The sequence below is a fragment of the Zeus faber genome (genome assembly GCF_960531495.2).
Source record: "Zeus faber genome assembly, chromosome: 1".
In the NCBI taxonomy this organism is placed as follows: Eukaryota; Metazoa; Chordata; class Actinopteri; order Zeiformes; family Zeidae; genus Zeus; species Zeus faber.
In genome coordinates, this window is record NC_137193.1 from 35,217,412 (window position 1) to 35,240,239 (window position 22,828).

A 22,828-nucleotide genomic window follows, 5' to 3' on the forward strand; every position below is an offset into this window, starting at 1 on the left:
ACCCTACTTTATTTATAAGCGCAAAAACAAATACAAATAAAAACACACTGAATATAGTCAAACAATCTTGACATCCAATAACATTAACATGGAAGTGCAACCTTGACTTGAGCCTCCGTGCACAAGGCTCCTGTCAGGGGCGTAAATGGGGAGCGATAGAATTGGCGATATGCATTCGACAGTAGACATTCTTGTACACTTTGCAACTGCTATTGCCTGTTAGGTGACTGAAAAGCTGGCTGAGTGAAGTTTGGCTGACTGGTTGTTTTGGATAAGGAAGATTTGGATTTGGAATAGGGTTTTGCTGTTCATACGCAAAATAAAATCTCGCTGCACATGGCACAACTGAAATGATGCCATATTGCCTTGAAAGAAAAATAAAGGAATGAATAAAATTTTCCATCCATGTCAGCAAACGATGTATGATCTGAACCTCCATCCTAGAACCCATTTGGGAGGTCTAGACGCTTCAACGTAGCCAGCTCAACTTCAGAAAACAGAGAAGGTTGAATAATACTGCATATCAAGTAACACCATTTGACCCGACACCCAAGTGCTTTGTGGGAATAAAAACCGCACGAGGCGGCGACAGCGGGGGGGGGTACTTCCGGAACCGTGGCGAATATTTTGAACGAGACTGCAGACTTGAGAAGCCACAATTGGGTGAGAAACTATATGGAAACCCGAAAAATGCAAGACGAAGCCGTCTCTCGCCTCGCTCTCTCGCAGAGGACCAGACAGCATCCCAACCACACTGCGGGAACTTGTCGAAAATTGTAACATTCTTTTCCGTTAAATGTAAAAAAGCAAAAAAAAGCAAAAAAAAGAAGAAAAAAAAATTTAAAAAGAAAAGAAAAAATTAAGTTTTTTTCCAATTGGAAATATGAAAAGTGCTCCTCAGGAGTGAGGCTAGCTGTGCGTGGCCCTCGCACACCATGATTGATCCTCGTCTCTCCGGCGGTGGATTTAATCCACGTTCTTTTTTTTTTTTGTTTTTTTGTTTTTTTGTTTTCCTCTCTCGAGCTAGGCATCTAAACATATTCAATATAGATACTTTTATAGTTTGTGTTTTTGATTATTATCGTCTCCGGGGGGGTCGGGGGGGGGGTCGGGGGCTTTAATACCTCTTAGGTACACCAGTTCTTTTCAATTCAGGAGACGCCGGGATGGGCGGGGACCAATAGAGAAATAATAGCAATCCAAAAACACTACGACGACGATAGAAAGGAAGGAAATAAAAAGTCTACATACAAAGTCTGCTTTCCGATGGCACGAACATGTACTCCAACCTTCAGACGAGTTCTTTCTCCAGTTCCTTTGCGAGAAATGAGGAGGAGGGGGGGGGGGGTGGATTCAAGGTACACACCAGGGAAACAGAGTTTTCAGGGCACAATTTGGAATCGTGCCAAAGACGCCGGGGAGGGACAGGAAACACTTCCAACAACTTGTTTGTCTGGAGAGCCGAGGTTTCACACCTGCACCCGTTTGTTTGTTTGTTTGTTTCTTCCTCTTTTGTTCAAACTCGCCGTCAAAAATAGTCGACGCCAAGTCCTCAGAACATGCCTGGCGGAGTTTTTCAGATGAAACGTGGTGATCGCAGCATCCTTCCTCGGGCGGGGGGGGGGGGGGGGGGGGGGGACTGGATTGACATGCCACAATAAAAATGAAAAAATTAAATAACGAAATAAATGAAACGTGGCAGGAACTTTAAAGCTGAACAGGAAACAAACAAAAACAAGCAAGTATTCTGCAGCAACCCTCTCCCAAAAAATAAATATGAGTGAGGATGAGGAAATATAAACGGTAGTTAGCATAACAAAAACAAAAGCATAGCATGAGTAATAGTAACTGAGGCAAAAAGGGCAGCTGTAATAATTAATAGCACTACCCACAGCATTAATAATATCAAAAATAACAACGGAGGGGGGAAGGGGAGAGGGGGTATAATAAAACATCAGTGACAAAGAATAACACTAAAGGTTGTTTGCTGTTGAATTCTCAGGGGGTGTTCTGCCTTAAAGGTAGGCACACGGACAGGCACTGCATGCGATGGGTGGATGGGTGGGTGGGTGGGTGGGGTTACATCACGGTGAGCGGGTAGTGCTTTTTCTGTAGGTGCAAAGGGCGGCGGGGGCAGGGGGCTCATTTCTGTCCGGTGATGGATTGGGAAATGGAGCGTGGTGGGATCATGTCCAAGAGGTATTCCCTCTGCCGGTCCGCTAGGCTGGAGCTCTTGTGGGTGCCGACCGCCGCTGGGTTCAGGTAGGCAATATTTAACCCTGAGAGGAGACAACAGCTTTGTTTTTTAGTATTCTTTGTGAGTCATTCCATTTATACACTACAGCCCATCAGATCACATCATTCATTTAGACATAAAAACAATTCCACCGTAGCATGTCATTCCTTCTGATCGCTGTAGAACCTGGATATCCAACGGCACATAGGCAAGTTGAGTATCTACACCATTAAAGTCGGTTGTGATACCTGGTGGTATCTTTGGGTCGAACGTGGTTAATCGGTCGGTGTCACTGGGAGAATCACGGTTGGAGTTACCTTTCCTCCTCCAGGGACTTCAAATAGCCTTCTAGCCGTCCCTTCATTCAAAGCAGGAGCTTGGTCATCGGCTGCGGCAAGCGCGGCTAGCCGGTGTATTTGCTCGCTGAACTCACTGCAGAGGAGCACTTCTGCTTGTTCGCAGTCGTCGAAGGTTTTATTTGTAGATTCATTGGGCGTGTGTTTTCAGCTCCGTTAACAAATAGTAAAGTTGAACGTTAAGCCTGACATTATTGAAGTTGGGAGATTTGGTGGTTTCTCACATGGTTACTCCAGCAGAAATCACCGTTGTACTTGTTATGAAAACAAAAGTCAATGTGGATGCATGAGAGTGGCCGAGGGAGCTGCAGGGTTGGCAGAACAGGAGAACGACGGCTGAGTGTTGAGGAGACAGGGAGAGGATCTGATAGCGGAAAAAGGAAGGAGGAACCCCTGGCCCACAAAGGTTGATACCTTGGCTTTGGAATTTGCAGAGATGAATATACTTATCTATAGATAGATCTATAGATCTTGAAGTCTGGACGTTGGCGTGTTAATAGACAGGAATATCTGTGTATTATTCCATCGTTTCACATCCCATTTAGAATCCAAAATAAAAATCCGAAGTTATGGACTTTTCCCCCCACATTGGGGACCATGAAATGTTGTGACGTGGGGATCGCTCCCCGCCGGGCTCCGAGCCACTCCAGCACCACCCTAAGCCGGTCTCCGAACGGGAGGAGCGCCTCCGCTCCCCGATCACAAACGAGCAGATTCTTTTAAACGGCTCAAAATGCATTTTGCCCCAAGTTTTACAGTTTAATGTCGTTGTTTGTTTAAGTTGCTGTCTCCCCTACCGTTTATTCCCAATCACACTGGAACCGTGACACGCCCCTTTTCCTGCGTGTTTGTTACTTTGAACATGAAACAAAACGACATTTCTCCTCAATAGCGAAATGTCAATCGCATATTTTAAGCGGGTTTAAAAACCCAGGTAAATCCGCTAATTTTGGTGCAGTATTACTTAACCTGTCACTGTATTGTCCAGCCTACAGGTGCCCTACTCCTAAGCCTGTCTCCTTGTGAGGCACAGATTTCTCTCATGCTCAGCTCACAAAGAGGACAACACGCTGTCTATTAGGGCTTACATTTACATTTAGTCATTTCGCAGACGCTTTTATCCAAAGCGACTTACAATTGTTCAAACACCGACAGACGCAGCCATCAGGAGCAATTAGGGGTTAAGTGTCTTGCTCAAGGACACTACAGCATGCTAGCAGGAGGAGCTTGGGATCGAACCAGCAACCTTTAGATCACTAGACCACCAGCTCTACCTCCTGAGCTACCATCCCCGGCTTCAGACAACTTTTTTTTTTTTAACTGGAGTCCCCTGCCACTCGTCGTGGACTCACTGTGAGCTATTACAAGAGTTCGCTGGTGCTCCGAGTGTGGCCCTTTAAGCCTCTACAATTAAGGCATACGTGTATTTAAGTGTCACACAAGGATTGCCAATAGGACCACTGGGTCCTCGCTTCCTGAAAGGCTGTCGGCAGTCTTATGCAGCATTTGTGTGTCATGCAGGAAGTAAAAAAGCAGCGCCTTGTCCAAGCAGAGACATTCCACCTGGGTTGCTGAGGTCATTCTCGTGCTTCCGGGTACAGAAAACTTCTTGTATGTTCGATTGATATTCTTGATATTCCTTAGTGATGCAGATAACATATCTGTGCACCATCATCATGTTCTTCAAAATGTGCGTTTGCACGCTTTGGCAGTCAGAAGGAATGAAATTGGACCAGAGTTTTAAAGGTAACGGAGGTTCTATGAATTCTGAAGAGAAGATTTCCAAAGGGCCCTTTCCTGGATGCATCTGCCTTTTATACTGGGGGTGTATGGCCAGGTGGTATACCAACAAATGACTTTGTTTGTATAGATAAGGGGTCTCAAAGTAAAATGGGAGCCAATGGGCAGGTTTTCTTCTCCGAGGGGGTTGTTGATGTTGAACATCAAGGGGAAATTAGTAAACGGCTTAATGATATGTCAAAAATAGACTGTCATTAAAAAAAACAAAAAAAAAAACGAAACTTGTCTTGTATTGTAACTATGTGGTCTGCCCTGGTTGGTCATGCAGAACTCATAGAACCTCTGTTACATCCGTAGCTCTGGTACAACTCAAAACAAAATACTTTGGTTTTGATTGTGGTGCTTCTTTGCCAGCTCACCAGGAATATTGTAGATGTGGCGGCGGCTGTCATGCTGGAGTCTACTGCTGGTTGTGGCCCCGCTGTTGCCTCCCCCACTGGCGCAACGCTTGGCACCAGTCATGCCCATCAGACTGCTGGCCACAGAGAGCTGGGAGGCCTGGGCGAAGTTGGAGAGAACGCCACGCGCTGAGCTTGACATCCCCCGCTGCATGGGCGCCTGGGGCTGCGGAGCCTAGAGAGTCGGACACCAGTTTTTCCGTTAGAGAAAGAAGGACTCAGGCTGAATGCTCTTTATACATAATGCACTTTGTGGAGGGGAAGTGTCACCTATTCAAAGGACATACCTGACGAAGGGCATGATGTCGAATCATAGCCTCAGGTTTACTTGCGTTGGAGCCACTGGGGGCCGTGCTTGGTGAAAGGGCTGCCTGCTGCTGCAGCCTCTGCTCAATCTCCTGCAATAGAAAGACAGGCCAACAACGAGCATGAGACCAGAAATGCAGTGGAATAAAAAGGTTTGGGCAGCCCAGGTGAAAATGCACGCAATATTTTAAGCGCTTGGTAGCAAAAGTTTGAGAACCTTGTCAGTGAGTACTTATTTAGGTAACTCCTCCTCTGTCAAATGTGAAAGCTTCCTGCAACCAGCTAGTTGGGATTTTCCACCTTTCTTCCTTGCAGAACACTTCTAATTGGGAAATACTGTTTGCTCTCCTTACAACGGCATTCAAGTCTGGGTGCGGTTATGACCAATCCAAGCATTTAGCGGTCTTTCATGGAGGTACTTCATGGCTGATTTTGAGGTATACTTGTCTTGCTGGAATACGCAACCCCTCTCCAGCTTCATGTCAAACTTTGTGCCTTGACAGACTCCTGAACCATAGACTCTAGAATCTCTTGATATTTTTTGGAATGCGTTCTTCCTTCCACCCGTAAAACATTTCCTGTGTCCCCAGCTGCCACACAACCCCAAAGCATAATGGATCTGACCCCATGCTTGACAGATGGCGAGTTCCTCTCCACATATGCTTCACCCTTATATTGCCAAAAACATACCTTCTTTGGTTATGGCCTCCTTCTGGCATGGATGTCATTGTTTGGTAAAGTGTGTTGTATTGGTGTAGTATGAATAACAAAAACCCATGTCCGCAACCATTTTCTGTAGCTCTTTTGGAGTGATGTGTGGTATATGGTCTGTTACAAAAAAGTAACAATGAATAATACAGAAGTATTCCCAAACCTTTCCACACGGCCTATTTTTATTAGGTAGAAACTGTAAAATAAATTATATTTAAAAGTATTCTTGTTTAAAATTCTGAACAAAGGTGTCTAACTTGATAATCTTTAGAGGCTTCCGTTGACTTATATTTATTGTAACATGCATTTTGATGTGCGGTGCCCAAATTATGGCCTATACTACTGTTTTTTTCAGTAGACCAAAGTCACACAACATGATCAGCTTTAGCTGTGTCATGGTCACCAGACACACTATATCTCTGACCACAATTGAGACTCATGACGTGATCACAGAGAGCCCAAGTGTGGAGAAAGGGAGGACAAAACCTTCCAACTTAAAAAGCCAAACTTTAAATAATTTGACGAGCACTTTTTCCCCACTTCTCGTAAGTTATTCATCAGAATATTCAAACATTATTGACGCCTGAAGCTTTACCAAATCAATGTGACCATGGAGGATTTCCAGTCAATTGAGGGTGAGGCAACTAGACGCTCCCATAAAGCTTGTATGTATATAAAAAAATAAAATAAAAATTTATTAAAAATATAAAAATCACGAATATTTGGGCTGTATTGATGGGGAACCGCTGACCTGTTCCTGCTGTAGGGCCTTGACGAAGGCGTTCTTCAGCCGGTTGGTGTGCTCAGCCTTCAAGGCTTTCTTCTGATTGGATGTCATGCACTGCTCACAGAGAATCCTCCCGCTCTTCTCTTGTTTCCAGTGGGGAGTGAAGTCGGTCCTGCACTGGGCACAGAAAAAGGGCTCCATACGCGAGAGCGCCCCCCGCAGCTTACCTGAGGAAAGAGGAAATAAGTGATGGTTCAGAATGATTTACAACTCATCTTCCCTAATCAGTTTTGAATCAAGTCTCATGTCTTCCATCGCATTTCATGTATTTACTGCTGCTCACCCTGGCTGTCGATGACACTCTGCACCACCTCCTCCAGTCCCACCATGTAGATGAACTCGCTGTTGGCCGCTGAAGGCAAGAAGTGGAGGAGTGGCGCTGGTGGCTTGGGCGGGGGGATTTCCAGCAGGGTCTTCTCCAGCTGTTTCCGCAGGGCTAGCTTGGCCGCAGCCTGGCTGCTGGCCTGGTCGTTCATGGAACCAACACCACCGCCGGTTGCACTCGACATCGCTGATGGGCTGACGGCAGTGGCTCCTCCCAGGCCGCCCGCCACACCACCGGCACCTGCAGCTGCCTGCATGTGGGCCATGTTCATGTACATGGCTGTGGAGCTGCTACGCTGAGAGACAGACACTTGCTGGCTGGTTGCCTGTGGTTCATCCAGAACGATGAAAATACAGCAGACATTAGATATGGTACTACACAGCAGAGTATGGGGACCAACCTGGACCCTAGATTACAAATGCATGAGGACATACTGTTCGATGTGGAGCTACAACAAAATTCTAAGGATCAGAGCACATAAGGGAACACATTACGATAAATTGGGCTGCCATTTAGGATGGGGAAAAAATCTCAGAAATCTTGTAATAGAAGTGACTTTATGATCTTCACAGTTAATATTCCTAGGCCCACACTCCCCAAAAATTAGGGGAAATTTTTTTTTTCCTCCCAAAGAATGATGATCTTTAAAAAGTTTTAAAAGCCGTTTTGAAAAGTCACAGGTTTCACACAGAAACAGCCATTTAGTTTTGTCAGATCATGCATATGTGAGAAAACGGTGTATTTGCTAATGCCAAACCAACAATGCTGTTGTATATACACAGGGTCATACCTGCTGGTAGCCCACTGCATTGCCCATGCTGCCAGAGCTGGTGCGGATCATGCCGGGCTTAGAGGGCAACCGCTGGCCTAGCTGAGCTGGGTTGGGTGCAATGACCCTTTGCGACATCATCATCGGAGGCAAGCTTGTATTGGCTGCTGACCTGATGACCGTGTGACCCTGTGGATGAAGACAGACAGACAGATAGATAGATAGATAGATAGATAAGATCAGAGGAAAAAAAGGAGGAGGAAAGAGAAGCAATTCAAAAACAAATGTAGAGAGGATGACAGAACAGGCCAGAAATGCAGCGCAGAAGAAATTTGATCAAGGACACAGAAGTTAATCACACGCAGTACAAATAGTCAACACTGGGGGGGGCACAGGTGCTGACTTTGCCCAAAAAGAAACAAGTATGGGCAACTCAACCAAGCTGTAAAAGAACAGTAAGTGAAATAAAATGTTAAAGGGCCCATAGAGATAGATGTAAAATTAAACAGAAGACCAGTTTGTAAGGGGTGGGTGGTTTATATACTCTTAGAAGGCTTACGCAAGCTAACACTTAAAACAGGAAGCTCAAATACACACACACACACACACACACACACACACACACACACACACACACACACACACACACACACACACACACACACACACACACACACACACACACACACACACACACACACACACACACACACACACACACACACACACCTGTGCAGTGCGGAGATTCTGAGGCTCAGGGGTGTTCAGCCCAGGGCGAACCGGCAGTTTGCCCATTCCCTGAGAACTGTGGATGGGGGGCTGCACAGAGGAAGCAGTATTCTGCACCACAGGCACCTGGAGCATGTGAACAGAACATGACATAAACTAATGGGCCTGTAAACAAATCATGCGCTCAACAGACAAAAAATAAATAAAAAAAATTAAAAATTGTTGTTGGCGATAAGTCAATAACACATCCGCGATTGGTCTGTCAACATCCGCAATAGGTCTGTCAACATCCGCGATAGGTCTGTGATAGGAAAATGACTTATTATGATTTACTTAGTTACAGTACTTGCGATAATGTCTTAAAATTAAGTTGATACCCGTAGACACGCTGGTCATACATTTTAATGTATCTAATAACTAATAATAATGAGCATTATATGATGCACTTGATGCTTATAGTCATAAATCCTACAGACAGTACATATACTGTACAAAAGTCACATGTCTCAACAAATGACTATATACTGTTTATATATTACATAATGAGGATAGATATGCTCATATGGAGGTAAGTTAAGGTAAGTTTAATTTAGGAGAATTTAAATGTACATTTAATACAACACAGACAATTAATATTATTATATAATTATAGAACCCAGAATCACGATTGTGGTGCAGCTTCTTGCGGCTGCCTCGGGAGCGCGTCGTGTTCCTTACACGCATTTTAGTATTTATTGTATTTTTACAGCTTATTATGTGTAATCACCGGGTGTCATGACATTTCACTGCATATATGTAGGGCCGTATATATATGTATGTGACAAATAACCTCTTGAATCTTAAATCTTGAACTAAAGTTATGGTTATGCATCAAATATCGGTGATTGTCCTCCATTGTTTGGTGCCACCAAGTGTGATAATTATTGCCAAAGACAACACAGCGTCAAAAATCTATATTTTTCATTCTCAAACAAGCAAGTCGAAGTTGTACCCATTTGTTTCACGTTATGAAGTGAAAAGATTGTTATAAAATGATAAATATCACGTTATGTGATAAAGATCAGTACTTCTGACAATTTATATATATATAAAGATATATGGCATTGAGGTGTATAGATAGGCAATTTAATCTCGCTGGGAGATTAAAAGGCAGATTGAAGGCAACAACGACAAGTTTTATATCGTCTTGGTTTAAGCCATTGGTAAATATTCTTTGAGTCTTGGAGGAAGGTAGATGTCATTGTCAGAGACGTCTAAAGAAAGAGGGTTATTCAGGTGAAAAAAGGAATCTGATCTCCTTAACTTGTTACGTGATGTAACGTGATCTTTAGCAAGTTAGAAAGTGAAACAGGCAGAATAAAATTCTCTCTGAATGAATGCAACAGGCTACAGCAGCTCCATGTGTTGCAGGTGACAGAAAGCACAAGTTTTCTTTAAGTGCGTGAAGGAAGTGTAACCTCAGGCTGACCTTCTGCACCACATTCTCTTTCTGCATCTGGCTCTGTCGCAGCTTCTTTAGAAGCACCAGACGAGCCTCCTCCAGGCGCAACTCCTCCCTCAGTGCCTTGATCATCTGCTGCCTCTCCTCACCGGTCTTCCCCTGGATAGATGCACAAAAGCAAAACGTTTGAGGCACGATGTTCATGTGCTCCAAATAATATAATGGGCTTTGTTTTTTTTCTTAATCATAACATCAGTTTGTTTGCATATGATCAAATCAAAGCATAACAACTGTTACAAGCATAAATAGCAAAAATATATAATTCTTGGGTTTTTTTCTTGTTAGGAACAAACAGCCCCATTCACTAGTAAACCTAAACATTCCACTGGTGTGAATGGATTTTAATCCTAAGTGTAGCACAAAATCTTGTGGTGACTGCTAGCATGTTAATGTGATCAATATTATTGGAAGACATTAGGAAAAACGGCTTTAGCAAAAATAAAACCTGCGTTTTTCTTTATTTAGCTTTTATTAATTACTATTATTATTTTAATAATAGACAACCTCTACTTTTGAGCTGAACAGTACGTAAGGGGATTAGGGCCAAGTGAAAAAAATCAGTTGTCCGGTGGAGAAAAAAATATATAAATAAAAAAATAAATAAAAAGGTAAAAAAAATAAAAAAAAATAAAAAAAATCATTAAAAGTTCTGAGATCAAAATCAGAATTGTTAGCCAATTCACAAACACATATTAGTCTGGAATCTCTCAGTTCATTGTCAATTTCCAAGGGCTGCTACCAACAGGCGCACACCAAAATGTCTCTGGACGCAATAGGATAAACCTACAACCAATCAGAGCAACGAAACGTGTGACTTAGCGCTGAGCAACAAAAGATCAGCGGCATCATGAACATTCCTCGACGGCTCCGCTCAGCATCGCCACCGTATTGATCACACCCCGTGTTAGATAAAGGGTTGCGATTGGCCAGACCCTGGCAAGGTCGTGTGGAAATCTGTTTGAATGTGAGGGTGGCCAGACTTATTCTGCAGAGTAAATGAAACATGAGCTGCAGATCTGTCTGGTTCCCAGGATACAGAACTGTGACTTTATCCTCAGAACTCAAATTATTTTTTACCGACCAATACATTTTTTCCCCACTTGGCCATATTCCTCTACAGGTAGTTGTACAGGTCATTTGCGTTATTCCCCCCCCCCCCCCCCATTTGCCCTATTTTTATCCGTACAATCTTCAGCCTGGTTTCTGACGAGTGTCTGGGATACACGAAGACCATCACACATCTTAGGTTTCTCGCAACCTTTTTTTCTTTGCAATACTTTTGTTCTTGACTCTCAATCATGAACATTTTCATGGTCTTTGTGAATCTGTGGCAACACGCCTGCTTGTGTTGTTTGAGAAAGGCCTGAGGTGTGACAGCACCTTTTTAAGTCTACCAACACTGGTGGAGAAAAGAGTGTGGTATTTATGCTTGCATTTTTACCTTGAACATCTCTAAATTAGCCTGTTGCAGTCTCTCCTCAGGGCGGGGTGTACTCCTTGGGCTGGTGGCCTCGTTGTCTGACAGAACGATCACATCTGGAGACGGAGAGCGCCTCTCACAGTCCGCGTCACTGAGGTGGGCGACAAAAAAAACAAACAAACAAAAAAAAAAACTAAACTAAACATAACACAAAAAACAGACCTCATGGAAATAATTGAAATGAAGATGTTTTTTCATTTGATATCCACGCTTCACCTCTCAAGGTTCTCTCTCTGGAGCTGAAATACTATTCCGAGACACAAAAGATGACACAATTTAAAATGTATTGTTGAGAGCCTATTGTTAATATTGTCCAAGTTCTTCCTTCCGTAAACATACTAACCCTAACCATCCACAAAGTAGCAACTGACTGTGACTTATTTTGATCGGATCTATTCTCACCATCTTCGACCTGCACTCATGTCCACCGGCTCATCCAGAATGTTCTCCTTGCCGTTCTTGCTGGGTCCGCCATGGCCCCCCAGCCGCAGATTTCCGTTCAGCTTCTCCTCGTACACTGCGGCAGAGCCCATCAGGCTCTGGTGCTGGTGCTGGTGGTGGACGTGCTGGTGGCTGCTGACCCCGGGGCCCTTCCCCTCGCCAAGGGCTCCAGCAGCTGCTGCCATGGCTGCCGCTCCTTCCAAGGCTGCCAGTTCGGCCAGGTCTTTGCGTTTGAGCAGTGCCAGCATCTTGAGGCGCTCCATGGCCTCATGGCCCTCCATCTTGAGTCGCTTGGCCAGGGCCTCTTCACGCTCATCCGATGCCTCCAGGCCCCGCTTCAGCAGGTTCAGGCGCAGTGCCTCTTCAGACATCCGCTCCATCCTGGAGGAAAGCCAAAAGAAGCAACAATGAGCGTGTTTACATGAGCACCAACAGTCAAGACTATTGCAAATCAGGTTATGGTAATAATTTGTTTGAAGCGTTTATATGAAACGCATTAGTGAGAAGGAGGCAATCGTTCCGGTAGCCTGGTTTCTCTGCTCTGTCAAACTAAAACATCAGAGGCAAAATGTTTAGACAAGGAACCCTCTAGTCCTGTGCACCACCAACCAGTTTGACCCGGGCAGCGCTACGTGGCAGCCCACTGTGAGATAGTAGGATGGGTCAAATGCATGAATGCAAAAGTATGAATTTCCCTCTGAGGGATTGATAGAGTATACAAAGTACTTCCCACAGATGACGTCTGCTCACCGGAATTATATTTGGGAATGGGTATCATTACGATTTTATGATATCTAAATTACTACTACTTGAATTTTTTTAAGACAAAAACAAAAGACTAATTAAGAACAGAATTGATGCTGATTTACTTTTGTCTTATATAAATCTCTCAAAATATATCTTTCTTCAACAGCAACAACATATAGCCACAATTGTTATTAGATATTTGCCTCCGTAGGCCATCTATGGTACGCCATGGGATGGGACAGTGAGAGGTTAGTTAAAGCAGTCGAAAACTTCTTCCACGTGTATATGATTTATGATTTTGGATAGATGTTTCAAAAAAATACTTGTGTTCCCTCCTTTGTATGCAAGAGACTTGAAGCGCAACCACTTTTTTTAACATTTAGTTCTCTCCGCCATGGTCACTCAGAGGGTCTCTGACTAAATGCATCCAAAACCAACTCCCCCGTATAGTGATGCAAGACTTGTGTCAGTGTGCATGTGAGAGCACAGCACCGCCCTGTCCTTCCCACAAAAGATAGGCTCCAAGAGAGTTCGCTCTTATGGATATCGTATATCGGGATAGCGAAATATGCATCTCAATGAAAGTCAGAGAGGGGTCTGAGAGATACAAGCCTCAAAATTATGTTTGCAACCTTTATGAAGGAAATCTCTTTCTTTAATTTCGCCTAAATCAATAGCAGAACCGTTAAGGTCAGAGCTTATTGATACTCTGGCCTTTACTCATTTAGAGCTGAGGCTCGTTTATAAGCGGGTATGGGGGCCCATCCCTAGTTATAATGCAACCAATTAAATGTTGATGCACATCCCCGTACATTAAGTTGGTTGCAACAGAACGGAGCAAGCAGAAGGTTGATACCGCTAATTTGAGCACCAAAGTACTGTAATATACTGTCTAATGTAATATAATGTCTAATACCAAACTGGCTGGTGGTGCATAGGGCTCTGCTGTCAATTGACGTCAGGGCAAGGAACTCTGACACAGGTTTCGTGCCTTGATGCATAATCAAGCGTTCTTTATCTGGTTTCTCATTCAGACCTTATTTGTCTGATCATGGAAACTGCAGTATACATGCCTACTTGAATAACATGAGTATTGCCTGAGCATCCTTAGTGTGCATGTAAATGTGCTCAATAAGCACTTAGATCTGCCATTAGGAATGATGTTCACATTTTGGGATGTTATATTGGGGGTAAAAATGTAAAATACTTTATTTCAATGACCTTACCCTTCATATATACTGCACATACAGTCTGATACAGTCAGGTCTTATATCGGCTTATTCATTACAATGCATATTTCCCTAATGTCGCAATACTTTCCCTGCAAGCAGTACAATCTGTATGTTGAAGTGATAAAGTGGCTTGATCATGGCGGCCATGGGGTCATTTCCTGACCACCTATTGTTTGAGAAAACATAGTTCCCTGCCATCTTACGCCCTTTATGTAATGCGTAGCTTTAGGAACTATACAGCATTTCAGATTAAACCAAGGTCATCTAAAAACCCAATGCTGTCGGAAAGCCTTGGTTCTTAAATTATGCTAGTTAATGTTCAACACATCTGAAAAATTTGCTGGTTGTCAGGAGCCCCTGACAACCACTTTTTAACTTATCTCAATTGGCTACAGTCTAAGCCAGTGTCCCAGCCCAGTCCTTAAGTAACCCCCGTCCTGCAAGTTTTACCTCCAACTCTACGCTTGCACAGCCAATTCAACTCTCGGTCATTCAAATGTGTGGCCCTTAATTGAATCAAGTGTGCAATCATTCGATTGGCTAATGGAGAGAGTTGTTTTGTTACCAGTGGCACGATGGCTTAGTGGTTAGCGCTGCTGCCTCACAGCCAGAAGGTTCCGGGTGTGAACCTAAATGGGGCTTTCTGTGTAGAGTTTGCATGTTCTCGAGAGTTTCCGCCGGTTCACCCTAAAGACCTGCCCCTGACCAAGAGCTGGAGTTGGTCACCGGGCCACGCTACGTGGCAGCCCTCTGCTCCTAGGTGGGTTACAGGACCCTAGGATGGGTTAATAAGGTGTAACTTCTTCCAGTCTTTTGATTCTCACTTAAAAAAAAAAAAAAAAAAAAAAAAAAAATCACTCTACACACCTGGAGAAATGGTTTTGGAAGCCTTCCCTATACTTGTCTTCAGACTGGACAACCACCCCTCAAACAAAAACAAACAAAACAGTACATTAAGTACTACCATCATAAGAGATGCAACTGTTACTGCTGTTACTGCTAAAGGCAGGCATTCAGCAGCTTATTCTTGGTCGTCAAATCATAATTTCTTTAAATCCATTGCATTTGAATGGGAGAACGCCGGCAACCTAATTGATTCCGTTTTTTTAAAACTTTGTCAATTTCACGTGAGCAGGCATGTGTTTCATAACGCACTGCTATCAGATAGTTATCAGGCTCTCTGGCACTTAGATCGCATCAAATTATTATCTGATATGACACTAAAGAGAAATAGTCTTAGTCTCCATTATACTGAGAAGCAGCCCTCTGCAACCTCCAGCTCTAATGAGAGACAGGGCGAGACAGTGAGAGGAGAGAGGGAGGCACAACAGGCCAGAAGGGCCAATCAGAGCTGGCTTCCACAACAAGCGTCAGTCCCATCCCTCCTACTCAGTGCCCCCACCCCCATGTCCGCCTTTACATAATATAATGACTGTTTTAGTCAGCTGCTACACAAACCAGACTTTTTTTTTTTTTTTCCTCCCTGCTCTGCCTCCTCTAGCACCACCACTCCAACCCCCACACTTTTTTCCCCACCCCTTCTTCACAGAAAGCCGCACACGCGCAGTCCGGGGACAGACTCATGACTCTGGGCACTTTGCCAGCGAACGCAGCAGCAGCAAAAAGAGAGTGAGAGACCTCGAGACAGAGAGAGAGCGAGAGGTAGAAGAGTGGAGGGTGAGACCCTTTGAGACAAGAACAACATCATTTTACCTCCAGCTTCTACCTCAGCGCACCATGTCTTCCAAATTGGACAGGAAAGGGGGCAATTGTCACCTTAAAATGGCGATACAGAATGATACTGGAAGATTCAAGCGTAAATGTAAAAATGGTAGCGAAGACAAATGGAAAATCCACAGAGGTGATGGAGCAGAAGGGGTGGAGGACAATACCCCTCCCACAAAAAGTTTAAATTCTGGACAGCCATAACATAAGGTCTTTTGTCAACTCCCTCGCCCACTTCCTTCAGCCTTCTTCTACAGCTGTGCCACACCACAAAGAAGTCCAGAAGCTGCGCCCCTCCCTGCTCCTGTACCCATCCCCCCTTCTCCAAAAATGTATGCCTCTGTCTGTTTTTAACCCCCCTCCTCCTCCTCCTCTCCTTGCGTTCCCTCCTTCCTACATTGTGAAAATAAACACTTAATTTCTGGGGCCCCCTTCAAGGTAGTCAAGGCTAATGTCTATATTTATATATAATATATACACATTTCTTTGTGTACCCCCCCCCCCCATACATTTCATATGATCTGAACCAGTTTGTTGTGTAAGATTTTGCGAATGTATACGTATGTGTTTTAATACATTCAATCTGTGCAGCGGGGGAGAGACAAAGACAAGACACGAGGAAAAAAAAAACGAGAGCGCCATTCCCGAAACGCTACCCCCCCACCCTCCACATCACAGTACAAACCTTTAATTCCCATCTCACCCCTCCCCCACCCCGACACGCAACCATTTTCTTTATGCACAGCCGACTTTCTCCACGTCCATCAGATTGGAGCTTACACAAAAAAAAGCAAATTTGCCCTGCACTGCATGTCCACAAAAAAATTGTTTATTGGGGTTTTTTTCCCCAGGAGCTCAATAGACACACATACATAATAACAGACACAAAAAAGACACACATAAAATGATCAAACTAAAGAAAAATAAGACATAACAAAAGCTGATATGCAGTAACATGCAACGCTGTAGGTGAAAATCCATCTCAATAACTTATATAAAGCAAAGCATTCTCCCATACAGGACAAGATCGACTGGAAGGAAAAATGCATCTTGCAAGTTACCTTTTCACATTAGTGTGTCATAGATAGCTGGTCAGTACGTTATTTATTGTGACATGAAGCAGTCAGTGGCAGACGTTGCATGGGGCCACTTCAACAAGGTTTTTCGCAGTGCAACCTTGCTGTTGAGGACTCCAAAGATATGCGAAGAATATAGTGATAGTAACATCTCCATGGCCACTATAGACCAGTGCTAGAATCAAACCGGGGTTAAAGAATTGCCTTCTTAGAATCTGTCAAGGAGCAAAGCGGTAAGCGTTGTACCATTCGGCTCATATGAAGAGGAGAGATATCACAATAAAATAAGGCTGGGGTGAATCGGGGTGAATCCATCTCCAGCAATCTACTTATAGTTTCCCTAATAAATACCCGCAAGTTGGCATCCAACTTAGTTAGTGGAACAACCATGAGACAAATGACCTTCGGATAATTTCAGATCATTTGGAAACAGTAATTGGGCAAGTCGGTCAATTGGAAAGAAAGATTTGATAAGAACAGAATGTATTGTTCCAAGCCGAACTCCGGACAAAATGTATTCCAAGCGCACAATTGGCAAATTGATTGCTGCCCCCCTCCCCCAACAAAAAACGCCTGCATTCAAAATAATTTAGGATCTTAACACTTACAACCTAGTTTATAGGTCAGCTGCGGTAACCATTATCTAATCCATGTAGGTCAAGCGTTTGCAGTCTTTGGCTGCGTGGCGTTCTCCAGCTCAAGGCTGTGATAGACAAGGAAGCTGGACGTAGGGGCTTATCATTGGTTCGGAGAGGGTGAGCGGCCATGTTTTAGTGATGCAGGGCCGCCTTTAGGTTCACGTTATAGTTTTTTTTTGGAGGCGTGGAGAATGGATACCAGTTTCACTCACATATTTGGTTTGTTCTAGAACAACAGTAAAACTTGGCTGCAGAATCTCATACAAAATCCCATTCTATTGTAAAACAGCCGCTTCACAATTTCTCAAAACAGGGAAGGGAAGGCTGATGTGAACACTGTGCTGTGAACTCAAAATACAGATGTCACTGTTATTAATCTGCATTAGGTAGAGATGCAGATCATTTGATTGGAGGAAAAGGTCACATCATGTCACGCTTGCTCCAGGTTCAAAATGCTGTGCAAAGCACTAGAATTTCCACATCCGACTACATGAGAAGTGAATGACACTCTTGTTTATTGCTCTAGATGTGTACAAACATCCTGGCCTTTGTCTGACATAACAGGCTGCCTTGTAGCCAATAGAATTTGTCATTTGATACATTTTCTTTATAGACTGACTGTAAAGGCAAGCGCACACACAGATCACAAGCTGAGTTAAAGTTCCAGGAGACTTGAATAAGGCTGACTCAGGCTTTGCACACTCAGTTCTCACATCACTCCTAAATTATTGGAGTCAGAAGGTCAGGCATAGGAGAGAAAAAAAAAAAAATGGGTGAAACACAAAAATAAAATACAAATTAGTCCTTAATTTTTTTCATGCCATTTTTGTCCATACAATTACACAATTATACTTATGTCTGTCTTAAATCATAATTACTGCTCTGTAGAAAAGACCCATTTAGATTCCCAAAATAACAATCTATATATGCGACTACTCAAAGTGCTTAACATTACATGCCTCACATTCACCCATTCACACACACATTCATACAGTACATCGATGGCAGCGGCCATCAATGTATAAATGATGATGTGATGAATGTGATGATGTACGACCTTATGTGGCCGCAATCAGCACTTAATTGATGCAAATGCATCAAATTATGCTTTTTAGTGAGCGGCAGCTTTTAAAGTGATGGAGATGCATTTATCAGATACCTTGGGAAAAAGATGTGTACAGACAACGCAATTATTTGCAGGAATATTTTCAGATTTAGAGGACAAAAAAAATATATATATAAAATGGAGGACTGCGAAATTGTGCAGGCTTTGTATGACTTTCTTTCAAAAAAGCGACGCTATCATCAGATACATCTTGTATGTGGTCAGGCAGCAGTCTGCCATCACCAGGCAAGGAGACAAGGAGGACGTCAAGCAGCGTTTCCAGAACATAGACTTGGAACTGGGAAATGTGGCGCAGGAGGCAGAGCGCGTCGTCCAGTAATTAAAGGGTTCCTGGTTCGATCCCCAGCTCCTTGCGGTAGCACGTTGAAGTGTTGTTGAGCAAGACACTGAATCCCAACTGCACTCGTTGAGCGCCTTGCATGGTTGCCATTGATGTATGTGTGCCTGAATGGGTTAGGTTGCAATATAAGAAAAACGCTATATCAAAATTGCATTTAGCTGTTCCTGGAGTACCATGGATCCCATTGTTTTACATATTACAGGGTATTATAAGTTTCTGTGAGTACCGCATCTTACCCAACTACAAACCGTGGATTAACGAGGACATTAAAGCCTTCCTTAAGAGGGAACTGGATGACGCGAGAAACCAGAGGACTGAAGACAAGCTGCAATAGAACAACTTCAAGAAGGTGTGGAACAAAAATAAATACTGGCTATAGTCAGTCAAGACCAGCTGTGGCAGGGAACCCGGGAAGTGCAAATGGGCTGAACTTGTTTTTCCAATAAGGTTGACATCCCCGTGGGCTGAACAGTCTGGTCCAACCCATCTACCACTGCTCCCATTCACACCTCTGCTGCTGCCTTCCTCCCTGTCCGCTACTGATGACAACACCCCCCCTATCTGACAACCAGCCACGACCACCACAGTGACCTGTTCATTCATCACATTGAGCCAGGTGAGACGGGAGTATTCAAGTATTCCATTCTGGATCAAGAAAGCTAAAGCCTGGGTTATGTTGCCGCAAGCGCAAGTTGGCACACGCAGCAATTTCATTATTAGGTGCTGCGCTGGCGCTATGGACCTGCACGATATCGGCACATAAGGTTGCGCACCCTCAAGACTTTGTGACACACCTCCTAGATTGTGTGTGGCACGAGGGGCACCCCATGGAAGAAACGCATTAAGCGATGGTGGTGGTGGTGGTGGTGGGGGGGGCAGCGTTTTGCTGTTTCATTCCTGATATGTTGGCCAAAATTGATCCGCAGCACAAGTCAGACGTGAAATTCAAAGTCTAACAATTACATTTTGATGCAGACACAAAATAGTAATCGTAAACAGCTCACTCAGGTTTGGTGATTTTATTGTAAATTAACAGGGTTGTAACGTTTTTATTGGTATTTTTATGCAGTTTATTTTTGGAGAATTTTTCAACGAGGGAGAATAATTACACATTATGACTCGGTTCCATAGTTAATAGTCCGCTGTAATAAAATGCTAGGGAGGACGTTGGTTCAAACCCCTTTCTTGTCTCAACATGGAAAGCGCCAACAGACCAGCTCCTTTTCTACGTTTTTCCTCGCTTTAACCACCATGAACAGCAATTCCTCCTCGGCATAAAAAGCTCCTATGTCCGAGGTGAAGCCACGTTTGCTTTTTAGCGCTCTTCTTCATTTACTACATTCTGCTTCACAAGGTCCTCTCTCTACAGCCACCTGTGGTTTCTGAGAATACGGCAACAGACAATGCGCCAGGCATAAACGCCCATTGCTCTCTGCGGGAGGGCGAGTGCCATCGGCGGAGGACCACACGCGATCCTTAAAAGGTTCAGACAACACCAACCCCAGGGTGCTTAAGGCGTGTGCTGGGCAGCTTACAGGTGTATTCCAGCACCTTTTCAACCTCTCCCTGCATTGTTCGGGTACCAAAGAAAGGGCGTCTCAATGCTCTTAATGACTTCAGGCCAGTGGCACTGACTTAACATACCATCAGGCCTCTGAGAGACCAGTTCTGCAGCACATCATGACCCTGGTGAGTGAATTTCTGCAGTTTGGTACCAGGCCAACATTGGCATGGAGGAGGACATCATCTACCTGCTGCACCAAGTGTACTCTCATTTGGAGAGGCCTGAAGGCACAGGGAGAGTGACGTTCTTTGACTTCTCTAGTGCTCATCCAGGTGCTCCTGCTGGTGGAGAAGCTTACAGCATTGCAGGTAGACAACATGGTAGTCTATTAACAGACTTGAGATGGGGGACTCCCACAAGTTCCTGGGGGAGCAGACCAACAACAAAGTGGACTGGACAACACCGACTACAGAAAAGGACAGAGCATGCTTGCGCTTCCTGGGGAGGCTCAGGTTCTTCAACGTGTGCAACAGGCTGCTGCAGATGTTCTACCAGTCAGTGGTAGCCAGTGCACTCCTCTTTGCCATTGTGTGCTACAGAGGCAGCATGAGGCTGATGAGGAGCACCCTCAGCCACAGGCTTATCCCCTCATAGTGCACAACAGAATGTTTCAGGTCTTCCTTTGTGCCACCAGGCATCAGACTGATAGAGTGAACAATCACTTTTACCTCTGAAATATATCTTGCACAAGAATATTTGGATGATTGCACTACCACTTTGGACTATAAACCTGAATTATACTTTGCACACAGACATTTAGAATGCGAGTTTGGATTATTCATATTGACTGTATTTGCAGATGGACGTTTGTAATACCATAATAATTTGGATTACATTTGGACTGTACATTGCATACGGAAATACCATTTTGATTAGAATTCTTTAGATTATACTACACCATACTATCATATTATCCTATACAGTGGTACCTTGACTTACGAGTTTAATTTGTTCCGTGACAGAGCTCGTAATTCATAATTCGAAATTAATTTAAATGCCATTAATCCGTTCCAGCCCCCCAAAAAACACCTTTTTTTTGGTTACGTGTTTAATAAGAAAAATGTGTTCATAAATAACAAATATTGTATAAAAACATAATAAAAGAGAATGTGAAGATCATTTTTGCCTTCTCGCAGATGATACCCTCCGTCACGTTATCTCCTGCGAGCTGCTTCTCCGTCAACCACACCAACAGCAGATTTTCCATCTTTTCATGGACAGCGGTCCGCAGCTTAGGAAATATTTTAGCGCCCTCGGCTGCATAGTACCCTTTATCGTCTCTTCTGGTTCAGTATGGTACATATCGTAGAAGTACTACGCTCGTACTGCCCCGCCAATTCCATCACATGCACACCTCTCTCATGTTTTCTATTATTTTGAGCTTTAAGTCAATGGACATCATCCGCTTTTTCTTCTCAGCACTTACTTTTTTCAGACCCATGGTTCGAAAAAAAAACAACTGGCAAAATAACTGCACAAAAAGCACAAATCGCGAGCACAAAACACAAAAGAGATGCTTCCACGCTCAGGTAACCACGTGAAGTGAAGGAGTGAGACGCGGGATGCTGGCTGGATTCGCTCGCCATGCCCACCAGCGGCGGTGCACCTGAAGCTCGCATCTCGTAACTCACATTTTTGCTCGCAAGTAAATACAAAAAAATCGACAGAACGACGGCTCCTAACTTGGAAAACTCGTATGTTAGTGCACTCGTAACTCAAGGTACCACTGTATTTTATACTATATTATTATGTTCCAGATTCTAATACCAGCTTGGATCATAAATCTAGACTACACTTTGCATGTAGACATTCAAATACCACTCTGGATTAAAACCTACACTCTTCTGTGGATATTATAATATACTGTATACTTTCCTATATACACGTAACTATTTTTCAATCATCATCGCTACAGCTGTTATCACTGTAATGCAACTTTCTGTATTTGTACTATGCTGCTGTGATGTCCATTGCACGTTATTGCTACACTGCTGCTATATTCTATACTATCTGTACTTATTTAGTGTTGGGCCCAACTGTTACCTTTCTGCTTCACAAGGTAACATTTTGTTGATAGAGGTATGTGCATTTTTTTATTTTATTTTTTATTTTTAAATCTCATCTACCTTCTCATCCCTTTTTTGACACAATTTTCTGCTGCTGTAACAACTGAACTCCCCCACGGGGATAATAAAGTGTTATCTTATAGATACAACTATGAGCACTGACTGTTGTTGAACTTATTCTCTAACCTCACAAACATATAGCACCAGAGTCGGATTTCACTTGAATCACATGTAAAAGCTTGAAACCAAGCATGAATGTTAGTTTCAAGTCATGCTATTTTGAATTGATCGGAGATTCTGCATTTACCTCTATGAAGCTGTCTTGGGGCAAGATTACATGAGTGGAACATCAAAGCCCAGTCTATCAAATAACCTGAGTACCCAGTTCTCAGAAACCAAAGAAGTGGAGAAGGAGTTGGTTCTATGGACAACATAATAACTCTGGGAGTCTAGTTTGGTATGATATGTCAATGGT

The 22,828-nt window shown here is 43.6% G+C and overlaps 1 protein-coding gene across 1 annotated transcript in view; it reads right to left on the reverse strand.

Moving 5' to 3' along the window:
- Window positions 1-2,142: 2,142 nt before the first annotated feature.
- Window positions 2,143-22,828, reverse strand: part of gatad2b (GATA zinc finger domain containing 2B) — a gene marked incomplete at its 3' end in the record, with an annotated part of 29,517 nt that continues 8,831 nt past the window's right edge. Inside the window, exons 2-11 of the mRNA XM_080014230.1 lie at window positions 11,801-12,220; window positions 11,360-11,489; window positions 9,886-10,017; window positions 8,418-8,543; window positions 7,710-7,877; window positions 6,878-7,244; window positions 6,559-6,761; window positions 5,078-5,188; window positions 4,752-4,965; window positions 2,143-2,279 (exon numbers count right to left, since the gene is read on the reverse strand). Coding sequence (XP_079870356.1) covers window positions 2,143-2,279; window positions 4,752-4,965; window positions 5,078-5,188; window positions 6,559-6,761; window positions 6,878-7,244; window positions 7,710-7,877; window positions 8,418-8,543; window positions 9,886-10,017; window positions 11,360-11,489; window positions 11,801-12,219 — 2,007 coding nt within the window. The 5' untranslated portion in view covers window position 12,220. The remainder of the gene's footprint in view (window positions 2,280-4,751; window positions 4,966-5,077; window positions 5,189-6,558; window positions 6,762-6,877; window positions 7,245-7,709; window positions 7,878-8,417; window positions 8,544-9,885; window positions 10,018-11,359; window positions 11,490-11,800; window positions 12,221-22,828) is intronic.